The following is a 14,949-nucleotide window of genomic DNA, read 5'->3' on the forward strand; positions in this document are numbered from 1 at the left end:
CCCTGAGACCCCGCCCTCGCCTAGCAATTGCACCGGCCACTCGAACCCAGGCGCGACTCCCAGAATCCCCTGGAGCACGGCTCTGTCGTTCGCTGTGACCAGTAGGCTTGAGGCTTGGCGGAGGACCTGGTGACCCCGGAGCAGACCTGCCCCTTTCAGATCGCGCCCTGCGCGACGCCTTCACCGCCGTGGCGGGACTACGTTTCCCAGAGGGCGCGGCGGCAGTGATCACGCCCACTTCCTGCCGCAGCTCTCAGCCTGCTCTCGCGAGTTCTGCGCGGCGTAGGTCCAGTCCTCCCGCGTCCGCACGGGGCGGGGACTGGGCCGCAGGGGGCCGTGGGGGGGGGTGCCTAGCGTGCGTGGGTGTGTTAGTGGAGACATGCGAGGGGCAGCGAGGGCGGCCGGGAGCGCGGGGACACACGAGCTGGGGTCCCCGGCGCGGCGAGGCGCCCTCCGCACAAAGCCCGGGCCGGGCCGAGGCGCGACGGCGGCGTTCCCGGCTTCTCTGGTCCGCCGGGGCCGGGGAAGGCCGCGCTCCAGGAACGGCCTCATTTCCCCGGGCCAGCGGCGAGCGGTGACCACGGGGCCTGAGACCAGAGGTGAGGGTGACAGGTGGCCTTGCGGGGTGGCTGGGGACGACCTCATCTGTTCAGGGTGAGAGGACCCAGAGTCCGGACGTTGAACGTAATTCAGAGCACCCCGGCACAGGTGCAGGAAGCCACCTGGACTGGCCGGGAGTCCCCGGACCGACGCTCCCGTTTCCATGGTCCCGGAGACGCGACACCTCGCCCCTCCCATGGCCGACTCGGGGAGTCAGGGCCGGGTACTAGCTGCTCCGTCACGCCTGGCCTCACCCTGCTGGTGCCGGAGTGTTGGGTTCTCCACCTGCGGAAGCCCTTTGGGGTTACGGCTCGCTCGTGGGAGACTCAGCCTGTAGGCAGCGTCTCCAGGCCGCTCAGTCAGGAGGCAGATAGACCTGACCGCCCCTTTGTCTCCCCCGACCCCCAGCTCTGCCTTCCAGAGATGCCGCCCTTCTCCAGCGCAGGAGACACAAGCAGGAGGCAGCAGCGACAGGAAATGAACCGGGAGCCACGTCCCAGGTGAGTGCACCTTTCCTGTCTCCGCCTGGCTTTGCAGGACTGCGTAATGTTTATTTTCTTTAAAAATTTTTTCAAATTATTTTTAAATTTTATTTTCATCTGTAGTTGTTACATTATTGGCTATGTATTCTATGCTGTACTGCACAGCCACCTGCTGACCATTTTGTAACTGCTGATCTGTACTTCTCAATCCCTTCACCTTTAAAACAATCCTCATTTTAGGATATATTTATGGACCTTTTTTTTTTGAGAGAGAGAAAGAGAGAAAGGGAAAGTGAAAGAAACATCAGTGGGTTGCCAGCGATCGAACCTGAAACCCAGGTATGTGCCTTGATGGGGGACCAAACCCACAACCTTTTGGTGTATGGGACGATGCTCCAACCAACTGAGCCACCTGGTCAGAGCACAATCCGTTCCCCTTTTTCACCCAATCCTGCAACGCCCCTCCTCTTTGGCAACCATCAGTCTGTTCTCTATTTATGAGTCTGTTTCTGTTTATTCGTTTATTGCCCTTTGTTTTGCGCTTTAGATTTCACTTAGCACAATACCCTCTAGGTCATTCCATGCTGGCACAAATGGTAAGATTGAATTTTTTATGGTTAAGTAATATACCATTGCATAAATGTAGCACAAGGTTTTTTATCCACTTGTCTGTTGATGGGTGCTTGGGTTGCTTCCAGATTTTGGCTATTGCGAATAACGCTGCAGTGAACAGCTGCCGTGAACATAAGAGTGCTAAAAGGTTTCAGTGTAAGAGATGTGTTCTGGGAGCTGGTTCCCATTTCCTCCCGTTTTGGTGAGTGATGGGCTGTGGGGCTGGCTGTTCAGGGCTTCCCTCCTTGCTTCCTCTTGATCCCATTCAGTGTTCCTTCTTCATAGGCCAAGTGACTCAGCCACTCCCTGTGCCACTTTGCTTCGAGGGACTCTGAGGAAGCAAAAAGGTACTCCTTGGGGGAAACATGCCCGCTCCTTGTGCTGCGCCTGGTTTGTTTGGTGTCCATTTCATGCCAGCCCCTGGGAAAACAGGTGGCTGAGCCCGAGCCCCTTCTCTCGAGTAGCCCACAGCCTTGTGGTGGAAGATGTGGAAGCAAAAAGGCCCCAGACTGCAAGAGCTTGGACCAGTCCTGTGACACGGGCTGTGCTGCGGGAGTAGATAAGGGAGTGTTTACTGAGAGACGATTTGAGCCATGTTTTGTTTAGTTTTTTAAAGATTATTTATTTTTAGAGAGGGAGAGAAACATAGATGTTTGAGAGAAACATCGATTGCTTCTTGCAGGGCCCCATCTGGGTACCTGGCCCACAACCCAGGCATGAACCCCAACCAGCAACCTTCCCTCAAACTGGCAACCTTCCGGTTTGCGGGCTGGTGCTCAATCCACTGAGCCATATCAGTCAAGGCTGTTTTGTTTGTTTTTTAAGATTTTATTTATTCATTTTTAGAGAGAGGGAGGGGAGAGAGAAGGGGGAGCAAGAGAAATATTGATTGGTGGCCTCTTGCACGCCCCCAAGCGGGGACTCAGTCTGCAACCCAGGCATGTGCCCTGGGAAAATTGCTGGAGATGTTTTGGTTTGCAGGCCGGCATTCAGTCTCCTGAGCCAACTTTTGCAGGGAGAGGTAATGTTTGGCAGACAGAAGTGGGAGGGGCAGCATTTTCGGTACAGTTCGAAAGGGTTATTTTCCCACTTGATTGCATGGCTTCTTAAAATGACAAATGTTTTTGTCAGCTGTTTCTCATAAACTCGTGAACCAGGTTCCACCTGTTTCTCCCGAACTGCTTTTAAGGAGGTCACCTGTGATCTCCACATTACCAAATGCGGTACTCGGTTTTTAGTCTTTTTTAGATTCTCTTTGGTTCTTGAAATAGCTTGGTGTTGGCAGGCTCTCAGGATATAGGGCTAGGAGGTAAACGTTTTAGGCTTTCGGAGGGTTACTCCGCTCTGCTCCCTGGAGCTAACGCAGCCACCGACATTAGGTAAATGGATGGTGGGGTCGTATTCCACAAAAACTTTATTTACAAACACAGGCGGCTGCCAGCTCCTGATGGGCTTACCCCCAGGCCTCCAAAGGCTCCTAGGGGGAGTGGCTTTCCTCCGCTTTCCTGACCCTCAGTTTCAATGGCTGGTTCCTCCCGTCCTTCACTATAACTGGGCACACTTCGGGGCCCAGTTCTCGGCTCTCTCTTCTCTGTCGGCACACCTTCCTTGTTGTCTGTGAAAACTAACCACATGCCGGCATCTTCTGAATTCTCCTTTCCAGACCAAACTTCTCTGAGTTACAGGACTGTGCATTCAATTCGACTCCTCCATTTGACATCACCAGACCCAAATTTCTAAGATTCTCCCCCAAACCGGCCCCTCCCACAGTTGTGTTCATCTCAGACTGTGGCAGCCCTGCTCTCAGTTACTCAGGCCAGAAACCTCGCACTGTGCTTGTCTCCTCTCTTCCCTCACCGACTGTATTTGATCTGTTTGCAAGTCCTGTGGGCACTGTTTTGAATTGTGTCTGGAATCTGAGGGTCACCACCACTGCCTTACTTTTGGCCCTAACTCTGCTTCTGTGACTTCCTGCTTTTGCTCCTGTTCCCAAGGTCACTTCCCAATACAGCAGGCACAGTGATGTCACTCTCTGCTCAAAGTCTGCTAGTGGCTCTTCTGAATGAGGCTGGAATCTTTCCTGTGACTGGTGGCCCCACCTGACCTAGCCCTTGTAGCTTTGACACTTCTGATTCTGTGCTTATTCAAAAATTGTTTTTTGCCCTGGCCAGGTTGCTCAGTTGGTAGGAGCATGGTCCCATCAACCAAAAGGTTGCAGCTTCAATCCCCAGTCAGGACATGTACAAGAGGTGACCAATTGATGTTTCTGTCTCTCAAATCAGTAAACATATTTAAATTAAAAATATTTTTAAAGATTTTATTTATTTTTAGAGAGAGGGGAAGGAAGGAAGAGAGGGAGAGAAACATCAATGTGTAAGAGATACACTGACTAGTTGACAATCACATGCCACCAACTGGGGTGCTAGCCCGCAACCCAGGCATGTGGCCTGACCAGGAATGGAATTGGTAACGTTTTGGTTCACAGGCCAGCACTCAATCCACTGAGCCACACCAGCCAGGACTAAATAATTTTTTTTAATTGCCTGCTGATTTTCCTGTCTGAAATTCCAACCCTTTCACCAGATCTTTACTTCCCTCATCTCTGCTTCACTTTCTTAAACTCTTTATCACCTATGTATGTTTTACTTTTTACTTTATTAAAAAGTAATAAAGTTGTTTTACTTTATTTATCTTGTCTGATTCCCTACTGCAGGGGACACCTGAGACTGGCAGAGATTTTGGACAGTTTTGCCCCAGTGTCTGATATAGAAAGTATTTGTCAATTAAATATTTTAATATAGTCTTAAAGTTCTCTTGTAACCAATGTCTTGCTTATTTAAGATAATATCAACTATTCAGTATAATCATTTTTGTACCTGAAAATGTGCTTTACCCTGATCAGTTTCTATGAATATGTTCGCAGAAGTTTTTCTAACTTTGTGGGTTAAAGTTTACCTTACTAAGATGAAATCAGAATACTTTTAAAATTATATTTCAATGAAACAGCAATAGGGCCTCAATAGCTAGAATTCATGTTTTAAAAAAGAATAGTAAGCTTTACCGAAAAAATTATTACCAATTTTTGATTTGTATGCTTTCAAATGAACTAAATTGAATGAAACCAAAAAAACCCTCTTTTATGCATTTTTTTATATAAAATACTTTTTTATTCAGTTCTTGTAAGGTAATAATACAAAATATTTTTCTATAAGGATAGAGTTGCTTTTGCATGTTGTTTGTCTTTAATGCCTCTTTCTCGTCTTTATTTAGATTACAAGTTAAACACCTAATCAAATTCTGACACCTGGAGAAGATTCTGTACGTGCGTGTTTTCTTTGGTTTAGTATGACACTGTGAAACCCATTTAGAAAGCTCCGTATCTCTGTGGAAGCGACAGGAATAAGAATAGGACCTGTACCTTTAAGAGTGTGTTTGCGTTTCCTGAATGAAGTGGGGTGATCCATCATCAGATACAGAAAGTTTGTTTCATCTGAAACCATATTGTCTAGTGGACCTTGTTTTCAGTCAGGGCGATTGGGCATCAAGCATTATTGCCGTGGCCACCGTGGAAACTGTTAATAGAGGCAGGGTCACATACTGGTCACAGGCATGGACTGGGGAGCCAGGCTGCCCGGGTTTGGATGCTGGCTCTAGCCTGCAATCGCTGTATAACCGTAAGGAAATTTAAATGGCCACATTTCTTCCTCTGTAAAAATGGGGATAAAGGCAACACATGCCTCCTGGTTCTTGTCAGGGTCACTTAACACATGGAAGGTGTTGGCACATGTTAAACTCAGTGAGTGTCAGTGATCAGCACGTCACACCATTCTGATTGCTTTAGAAATTTACAGGCACACCCTTAGGTGACATTCATTAACCACACAATGTATATAATGTGGGACAGGTGGGCAGACTGGTCTGTGGGCCGCCTCTGGCTCCCCCAGTTCTTTTGGTATAGAAAGCTCACAAGCTGTGAATGGCTTTTATATTTATCAGTGGTTGAAAATCATTGAAAGAATGGTATTTTCCGATATGTGAGAATCAAAGAACTTCACACTTTGGTGCTCACGAAGAGCCTTCTTGGAGCACAGTCCACTTGTCCGAGGCCGCACTCCTGCTCCGAGGGGGCAGAGCGGAGCGGTCGCGGCAGGCCCTGCAGCATCCAAAGCCCTTTACAGAAGGACTTTGCTGGCTGTGATGTGGAGGGTGAGTGCGTGGACTGTGGAGCCGGACTGCCAGGCTCAGGTCCTGGCTTCGCAGGGGACTGTATGATCGAGGGTCAGTCACAGCTCTGCTTCCTCACCTGTAACATAGGAACAAAAATTGGACTGGCCATCGGGATGTTGTGGGGTGAAATAGCTTGTGTATCCATGTCTGGAATGTTGTAAGCACTGCGGGCCATGGTGGTTGTTATTTGCAGTACAGAGTATTGGCAGACACAAGGCACTGGTTGCGTGCATGGACGGACACCATGAGAATGGACACATACTATGATGTTGGGTCCCTTGTGAGCTCACGTGGGGTTAGGCAGTGGAGAGGGGCCCTTTCCTACTAAGGAAAAATCATCAAACCCACAAGAATCCCCTCGAAAAGTCTAAGAAAATGTTAAACACGGGTTCTTCAATTTAGAAGCTTACATGTTTCAGTTTTCTTACCCAGTGTAACGTGGTAACAAATGCTAGAGAAATGGGCATCATTTTCTTTTGTATCAACAGACTCACAGAGGTACTGTAAAGGTGCTCTAAGCATATTGTAAAGATTTTTAAAGCATAATTAGTAAAGGATGTCTGAGCAATAGATAAGTAGACTGGAGTCTGTGACCGTGTCTGCTGTCATTGGGTCACAGACACAGAGCAGCGTATGTCCAAGCGCCCGTGTCTTTGAACACAATTTAAAATAATTGCATTAAAATGGCTTTTTTCTTGTTAGACCACTTTCTTGAGTTACGATTGATGTGTAAAAAACTGCCTGTTTTTAATGTGTACCACTCAATGAATTTGAGGCTAAGTCTGCACCCATGAAACCATCACCACCATCAAGACCAGGAACCTATCCAGCACCTCCCAATGTCTCCTCCTACCCTTTATCATAATATTGTTTTTGGTCATAAGAACCTTTAACGGGGAATCCGCCCTCTTGCTGTTAGTTATGAGCACTGGGCTACGTAGGAAGTCTTTGGAACTCGCTCATCCTGTGTACGTGGAAGTCTGTCTTCTCTGACCATCACCTCCCAGCACCTCCTCCCCTTGGCCTCTGGCAGCCACTGTTGTCCTCTCTTCTGTGAGTTGGACGATTTTATCTTTCACATCTGAGTGAGATCATGAAGTATTTGTCTTTCTGTGTCTGGCCTATTTCGTGGCACATTGAAATGTTAAGAGTTCCAGGATACTCGAAGATGTCCACTGCTAGACCTCACACAGCTTTCAGAACTGAAGACATTCAGCAAATTGCTGGGAAGTTGTATGTGTCAGCAACAGATCGGCAAGAACAGTCACAGAGCTGCCATGGAGTCTGTCTTACAAGAAGCACACTCCCATGCAGTACTCAGCCCTCGGGTCAGTCCCCTCTGCTTTGTGGCCATGTGCTCTGCGAGCCCACCCACATTTGTTTCAGACCAGCTCACGCAGGGCGGCACACAAGGGCCTCTTTAGCTCAGGGCTCAGTATGCTGCTCTTGGCTCTTGCCTGCAAATATTACCATGTTCTGTTCTGTTTTAATGAACATTCAACATGCAGTGAACATGAAGTCACATAGAAAGCCCCAGAGCCTGGTGTGGGGATGGTCGTGTTGTTTAGAGGCATGTGCCCAGGTTTACTTCTCTGTGTGCGTGCTGATCACCCCAGGTGCCTGGAGTGTCCTCACGGAAAATGCTCTGCCCTGTCCTCAGGGAAATGTCCTGTTGTGCTTGGAACATTTTACCTTTGAGATGTATTGTTTGAATTGACGTCGGGACTGTTTCTCACGTGTACCTCCTTTCAGCCACATGGATGTGCCAGTTCCCCTGGGCGGGGGCTGTCTTCTGTCTCCATAGTTTTCTCACATTTGTGACATTAAACTAGATTTCCAAATTAACAGATACTATTCCTTACATGCTCATTCTCTTACCCAAAATGAAGAGAAGGCAATCTTGAAATCCCTATGTCTGTTTGGGAGGGCTTCCGTGACAAAATGCCACAGACTCGGGGGACCTGAACAACAGAGGCAAGAAATTCTTTTCTCACACTTCTGGAGGCTAGAAGTTCAAGATCAAGGTGCTGGCGGGGTTGGTTTCTCCTGAGGGAGAAGCCAAGCAAGCATGCCTTGCTTGGCATGCAGACAGCCCCCTCTTGCTGCCTCTTCACATGGTTGCCCCTCCGATCCCTCATTCCTGGTGTTCCTGGGGGGTTAGCACTTCACCATACAAATTGGGAGACACAGTTTTGTCCATAGCAGCCCCAACATGTGAGGTGCGTGAGCACTGGTTGAGCAAGAATGTGGTCTTGTCCTTGCAGAGCTTGGTGACGTTTGGGGATGTGGCTGTAGATTTCTCCCAGGAGGAGTGGGAACGGCTGACCTGTGCTCAGAGAGCCCTGTACAGAGACGTGATGTTGGAGAACTACAGGAACCTGGTGTTGCTGGGTAAGGGTGTGCCCGCCCTCTCTTGCACCTTCCCCTTGTCTGATCCCGTAACTTAGAAGTGCCGCGCCTTGAGCCCTTAGCCCTCAGCCCTCTCCCATCACAGACCCACAGCCAGACCACCTCCTGTTTCTTTTTATGGATTTAGGACTTTGTTTCTCTAAGCCTGATATGATCTCCTCATTAGAACAAAGGGAAGAGCCCTGGATGGCCAAGAGAAAGTTGACCAGAGGCTTGTACCCAGGTGAGCATGGGGGACCCTGGTGGGGGAGCCACTGCGGGTCACATCTCGGGAACCTCAGACACGTAGGGTCATCAGCAAGCTCTTCCTAAGCTCTGGGCCTGAAGGGCAAATTAAGTCCTCTTGAAAATGGACTCCCCAAGTTTTTACCCCAAAGTTGCCCTGCTTCCTCTAAACGTAACTTCGTTCCTGTCCTCTGGGTCCATTTTTCACCCAGCCCCCTCTCAGAGCCTTTGACGTTCAGACTTGCGTAGTAATCTCCTTTCATTCAAAAATCTTTGGCTGACTCTGATTTTGTTTTTACTGTCTTCCTTCTTTTTGATGAAATGACTGTTTGGTATACAGACTTTTTAAAGCCAATTATTCCCGAGTGTCAGCTTTGAGCATCAGGTGCTGGCCGGTAAGATGGGTGTCTGCCTATAAGAATCAGCCAGCTGCCCGGGGAGACAAGCTCACACCTGTACATGACTTCAGTGAAGTGGAAACTGCCGTCCTGTGCCTGATAAGCACAAGAGAGACTAAGAGGAAGAAGAAATGCATTCTGAGTTTCAGGCCAAGTGAATGAGATTGGAGCCTTTAGCGGGAGCATAAGAATTAGGTTAGGAGATGGGTTTGGGTTCAGCCGTAAATGATTTGGGGTTCACGCGGACTGCCTGGTGCAGACAGGCAACATGAAGTTAAGTGAGTGCTCTCAGAAGAAAAGACCATGGTTCTGAGTTGATGGATTATCCTTACAGATACTGTGGTGCTATTTGCACCACTAGGGAATACAGAGATGTCAACCAGAGCGTTATTTCTGGAACAACAAATTAATCAAGTAAGACTAGAAATCAGAATTTCAGATCTGTTGGAGGGTACTGTAACAGGAAATGGTGAGGTTTCCTGAGGGCTAGAGAATTTTGTGAGACCTGCTTTGTTCAAATCAGAGGGACTGTGGTATGGATAGGACAGGTGCCCACAGTGACAAGTGACAGTGGCTCACGTGTTATCAGGTGGCACAGAACTGTGAGGGTGTTTTTGTCAAAATTCATTTAACTTTTATATTTAATCACATTTTTATTAATAATAAAAAAGGCATACTGGGCTACAGAAGAAATTTTTGCTGGATAAAATGGAGAACGGGTCAGAGCGACTTCTACTGAATAATTATACAGCATTTTCTTCTATAGCCTTCCCTCCCTGTTTGTCTAAATTTTGCCACATTTTATCTTCAGTGTAAATTTTTGTGAGCTCTGTCATCTGATCTTTGGATTCCTTTCATTCTCCTGCTAACAGTGTAACAGGCCCTGCATGGTGAGCATTGTGGTGAGAAAGCTCATACGTTGTTTAGGGTTAAAGCTGCGCAAATTGGGGAACATAACGTTAGTCAGGGAAATGCTTTCAAAATGATATGCTCTTCTGAGGATTTTAGTTCATCTGGCTGCATTTGGGAAGTTGCCTTCATACTAGTCCATAATGAAAGCGATGCCTACTCTCGTGCTGTCTTTCAGACCGGCAGGCTCCGCCGGAGGCCGCGGAGTCACCTGCAGAGGCGGGGGTGTGTGAAGCCCCGTGGTCTGAGGCAGTGCTGATGGAGAAACTTGGCGGCTGCCATGTGCAGTGCCCCGTGTTAAGGGAACGCTGGGATTATGAGGCTCTGTTCGAGAGGCAGCCGGTAAGGCAGACCATGCAAGGAGGGAAGAGGGCGTGTTCCTGGGTAACTTGCATGAGGAGGAGTTTGCGCAATTTGCAGCAGGGCATTAGAGGGGCAGAGGAGACGGTTCCCAGGCATGGCTTCCTTATTTCAGTGGCACAGAGTGGGCAGAAGTCAGACCAAGAAGGCAGTGTCCTGCATTAAGAAACTCATCCCAGGACAGACCATGCCCATGCTCTGAGTGCAGTGCCCCCTGCAGACAGGCTGGCCCCCAGGAGGAGGAGCACACAGTCATGAGACACATGGGAAGAGCAGGGGAGTTCATCTGTAACAAGTCCAGTGAGATCAGAAGTGTTCCATGTAATGAACATGAAGGAACCTCAGGCAGGCCCGCAACCCTTCCTTTTCACCAGAGATTTCATGTGAGAGGAAAAGCCGGCAGAGTTAGCCAATAATGTGTATTGAAGGTGGGGAAGCTGTCAGTCAGCATGAGAAAACTCATACTGCGTGTAAGGTGTTCTTGACAGAATTATGAATTTTCCATGGCAGAAACAGGTTCTCCTGTTTTTCTCTTTCCCCCAAACATATGTGCCATCACAAGGCACAGTCATCATGTGACCCAGATCACTCGGAACCTAGAATTCTCACTATGTGGACACCGCCCTCCCTGCTAGAGCCATTGCAGGTTTGCGATATGGTTTGGTTAGAAAGTGTGTTTGTGCCATTTCAGGGCTTGGTGACCATCGTGGACATGGCCACTGACTTCTCCCAGCAGCTAGATCCATCTCAGGAGAGTTTCCGTAAGAACGTGACATGGGAGAGCCGAGATCTGAAGGCAGCAGGTGAGGCTGCCCCTCCCCCAGCTCTTTCCGTCCTCGGTTCTGAATTGTGTGTCTGCTTGCTGGGTCTTCTGAAGTGCTGGGCTGAGTTTCTGCTCTAGGTTTCTGAGGTAAGCGTTGGCCCCTGTAGAACTGAAGGTTGGTATCTTCATGATGCTGTAGCCCCGTCCCTGCTGTCAGGCATTCCTCGCTCTCCTTTCTGCTTCTTCCTATAGTAACACTTTCTCTCAAAGCCCAGGAACTGGTTCTCCAGGATGCCAGCATCATGGGTGGACCCCCTGTCTTTTCTCACGCGCAGGACACTGTATTTCTATGCCAGATGTGGTGTCTGTACTGGACCAAGGGAAGGAGCCCTGGCTGGTGAAGAGAGAGCTGACAGACGGCCTGCTTTCGGGTGAGTGCGGGAGCCGGGCATGGGAATGCCAGCACGGCTGAGAAGTAGCTTTCTGTGGAGCCAAGTCCTCACTAATGTGCAGGAGAAAAACGTTACCAGGTCTTCTGGACTGCAGAGAAATGAGGCCTGCCCTTTCAGAACGATTCTCCTTCCTTCCTCGTTTCCATGGGGTGGCACTCCTGCCGGGTTGTGCTCCGTCTGTTCCCAGCCACTCAGATGAGCATCGGCCACTCAGTTCCTTCAGTGCCTTTTCCTGACCCAAAATGCATGCGAGCTGTCTTCCAAAAGGTTTACCCCTCCACGGCCAAAGGCCTGTTCACTTCCTCATGCCTTCATTCCCGTGAGAACCACAAGTTGGCCACCCTGCTTGGCAGTGGCAGGTAGTTAGAGGGAATTTACACATATGTTACTCAGACCATTACTCTAATGGGGAGTGGGCTGTGGGGATAAGACATCTTCACCGGTAACTGGCATAAGGTAGACTTAGCGAATTTCCAGTAAGGCATTGCAGCGGCAAAGGAGAGGATCCCAGGTGCAGCCTCGTTTTCAGACTCGGTGAGCGGAAGTTGGATGGCAAGAAAGCATCAGTGGAAGATCTTTCTCATTTGATACACAAGGGAAGGGAAAGACATTCTTAAAAAAAAAAAAACATAACAGTTTGTAGAAAATGTAATCCTGTCACCTATCTGGATACATGTAAACACAGTGTGTTAACAAGGCAACTTTGACCTCTTTCAAGTCACGAACACATATTTTTAACATAGTAGGAATTATTGTGTATATTCACTCGTGCATACAGATGTTTTTCACATACCTTCCATGATGTACATATTCAGTTAGGTTACTTCACATTTATTAGTATGAAAAACATACTTACAGTAGGAGTCTATGGAAGTGAAAATTATATGTTTTGGAGATTGCTATATCCCTGGATCCGAATACCTGCTAGGCTCTGAAAGTTTGCTTTGTTTGCATTCAGTAACCCTAGTGATGACTAGAAGGGTGGGTTTAATTGTTTCTTTAGAGCACTGGGTATTTTCTGGCCAGTGTGGCTTAGTGTTTGGAGCATTCATTGTCTTGTGGATCAAAAGGTCACAGGGTTTGATTCCCAGTTGGGTCACATACCCAGGTACAGGTTCGATCCCCAACTGAGGCATGTGCAAGAAAGTAACCAATGAATGTTTCTTCCTCTCTTCCTTCTTTCTAAAAGCAATGAAAGAATGCCCTTGGGTGAGGATTTAAAAAAAATTTGAACGATTATGGTTTGGAGAAAGATTATAGCCTAAAGTTACTTTTTTCATTATGAAAGAGGTTGACTATTTTCTCTAAATTTGGGTATTCTCTAAATGTGAGTATCTCTTTTATGAAATCTTTCTCATTTTATACCCATTTCTCTATTTGTGCCATAAGTGTTCTAAGTCCCAGTGACTTTTTAAAAAAGATTTTATTTATTTAGTTTTAGAAAGAGGGGATGGGAGAGAGAAAGAGAAACGTCAATCAGTTGCCTCTTGCATGCCCGAGCTGGGGACCCAGCCCGCAACCCAGGCCTGTGCTGTGACTGGTTGCCCCAACTGGGGATGGAACTGGCAACCTTTCGGTTCATGGGCCAGCATTCAGTCCACTGAGCCACACCAGCCAGGGCAGTCCCAGTGACTTTTTATATAAACATACTAATTCTTTGATGTATTGTCTCTAACTATTTTTTACATATGGTAATGAGAGTTTTTGTTTTAATTAGACTTTATAAAATGTGATACATAAAAATTTTATATAGTCTCATATATTTTTTTACAATTTCTCCTATTTGTGTCCTTAGAACTTGATATGTGTAGTTCTTTTTTTTTTAGGTAGCTATCTAGTTTACAATATATAGATAGACCATATTCACTTAACTGACTTACTGTTGATGACATTTGAACATTTAGGTCTTTTCCAGTTTTTACCTAAAATAAAAGCAGTCCAGTTTGTACATATGACTTTGCATGATCAAAATATACATGTTTTTAAAGTTTCATGAATACAGTGATATACTGTTGGTGAATAATATATGAGAAATCCATTTCTAGACATTGTAACCAATAGTATTTGACTGGTGGTGTTTTAAAATTTTTGCCAAGATGTTGGGTGAAAATTGAGTTTTATTTATTTCTGAGGAACTTGTAGTATTGAGAGTATACACATTTGAATCCAGTTAGAATTTATATTATATTTACTTATACTCATCACCCACATTTCTATTGGGTTCCTTTTTTTTGCCTTTATATAGTGTGAGTATAAGTCCTATTTTAGGAATGTGATACATTTTTTTTATAGTTTTGTGTGGTCTGTAAGTTTGCATCATGTTTCTTGCTATACGGTAGTTTAAATTGGGTGGTATCTTCATTAACAGAAGCATTTACTTTGTTAATTTCTTCCACTCATAGTTTTTCTTTTTACTAATAGATATACTATTCCCATTGGTACCACATAACAAATTTGTTTAGTCTTCTGTTAATTTTTTTCTTGTTATTTTCCTATTTCTGAGCACATTAAGTGTTCCTATCCATGAACACAGAATATCTTTCCATTTATTTAGGTCTTCTTAATTTTATTCAGTAATGTTTTCAGCATCAATCTAGCAACTCAGGTAAATTTATTCCTAAATAATTTCTTCATTTAATGCTATTTTTATGAAATTATTTTCATAATTTCATTTTTACATACAACGTGGTGATTTTTATGTGTTGCTCTTGTATCCTCCAGTTTTGATGACTTAACTTACTAGCTCTGATACTTAGCTTGTGAATTCTTTTGGGTTTCTATATATGAAATTGTGTCATCAGCAAATGTGGATGCCTTTTATTTCTATTTCTGATTGTTCTGGCTAGGACATCCAGGTCAGCGTTGAGTAGAAGCTATGAAAGCAGACCTCCTTGTCTTGCTTTGATCTAAGGGTAGTTTTCAGTGTTTTTTTGTTCTTTAAAAAAAGACTTTCTCCTTTTTCCTTTTTTAACATCATCATCTTTTTCCAGACATTGTCTTTCTGCATCATCTCCCCAATACCAATTTCATCTATGTATATTTATTAAGGTATAACCAAATATGAACAATTTTTGGCATATGCTGATATGGTAAAAGGATTGCAGATATATTTATTTCTCCCTATAAGCTTCAAGTATGAGATAAGGTATATGCATTTTCAGTAGTATATCTAAACATAATTAAATACAATATTGAGTCATCATTACTATAAAAACAGTCTCTTCAAAATGAGAAATTAAATTGCAAGACCCCATCCTCAGTAACTGGCCAGGAAAGAAGTGAAGATTTTGTCAGGCTTGTGGACGCAAGCAGGTAAACAAACGTAAACATGATTTTATGGGACCACTGAGCTGTGGCCATCAGTTGGCAGTGTAGTTTTGTTAAAATTACTCACATAAATATGGTTTACAGAAGCACCATTTTGTGGTTGTAGGGGAATAATCAGGCTTTCAGATAATCCTCATGAACATTGTCGAGTACAGTCTCTTTTTTTTGTGCTTTGGCATGTTTCT

At 45.9% G+C, this 14,949-nt stretch overlaps 1 protein-coding gene across 8 annotated transcripts in view; it reads left to right on the top strand.

Annotated features, from left to right (window-relative positions):
* The first annotated feature begins 318 nt into the window (after positions 1-318).
* Positions 319-14,949, top strand: part of ZNF470 (zinc finger protein 470) — a 43,055-nt gene continuing 28,424 nt past the window's right edge. The window contains exons 1-9 of one of the 8 annotated variants that reach the window (XM_053671974.1): positions 1,028-1,100; positions 1,781-1,896; positions 1,980-2,041; positions 4,965-5,012; positions 8,186-8,312; positions 8,458-8,553; positions 10,041-10,204; positions 10,914-11,025; positions 11,321-11,416. In XM_053671974.1, the coding sequence (XP_053527949.1) occupies positions 8,279-8,312; positions 8,458-8,553; positions 10,041-10,204; positions 10,914-11,025; positions 11,321-11,416 (502 nt within the window). In that variant the 5' untranslated portion in view covers positions 1,028-1,100; positions 1,781-1,896; positions 1,980-2,041; positions 4,965-5,012; positions 8,186-8,278. Of the gene's footprint in view, positions 600-1,008; positions 1,101-1,780; positions 1,897-1,979; positions 2,042-4,964; positions 5,017-8,185; positions 8,313-8,457; positions 8,554-10,040; positions 10,205-10,913; positions 11,026-11,320; positions 11,417-14,949 lie in introns of those variants that run through there. The other 7 variants (XM_053671975.1, XM_053671973.1, XM_053671977.1 and 4 more) reach the window with 7 other exon arrangements.

The sequence above is a fragment of the Artibeus jamaicensis genome, unplaced genomic scaffold (assembly GCF_021234435.1).
Source record: "Artibeus jamaicensis isolate MK-2021 breed Jamaican fruit bat unplaced genomic scaffold, CSHL_Jam_final contig_723, whole genome shotgun sequence".
Lineage (NCBI taxonomy): Eukaryota > Metazoa > Chordata > Mammalia > Chiroptera > Phyllostomidae > Artibeus > Artibeus jamaicensis.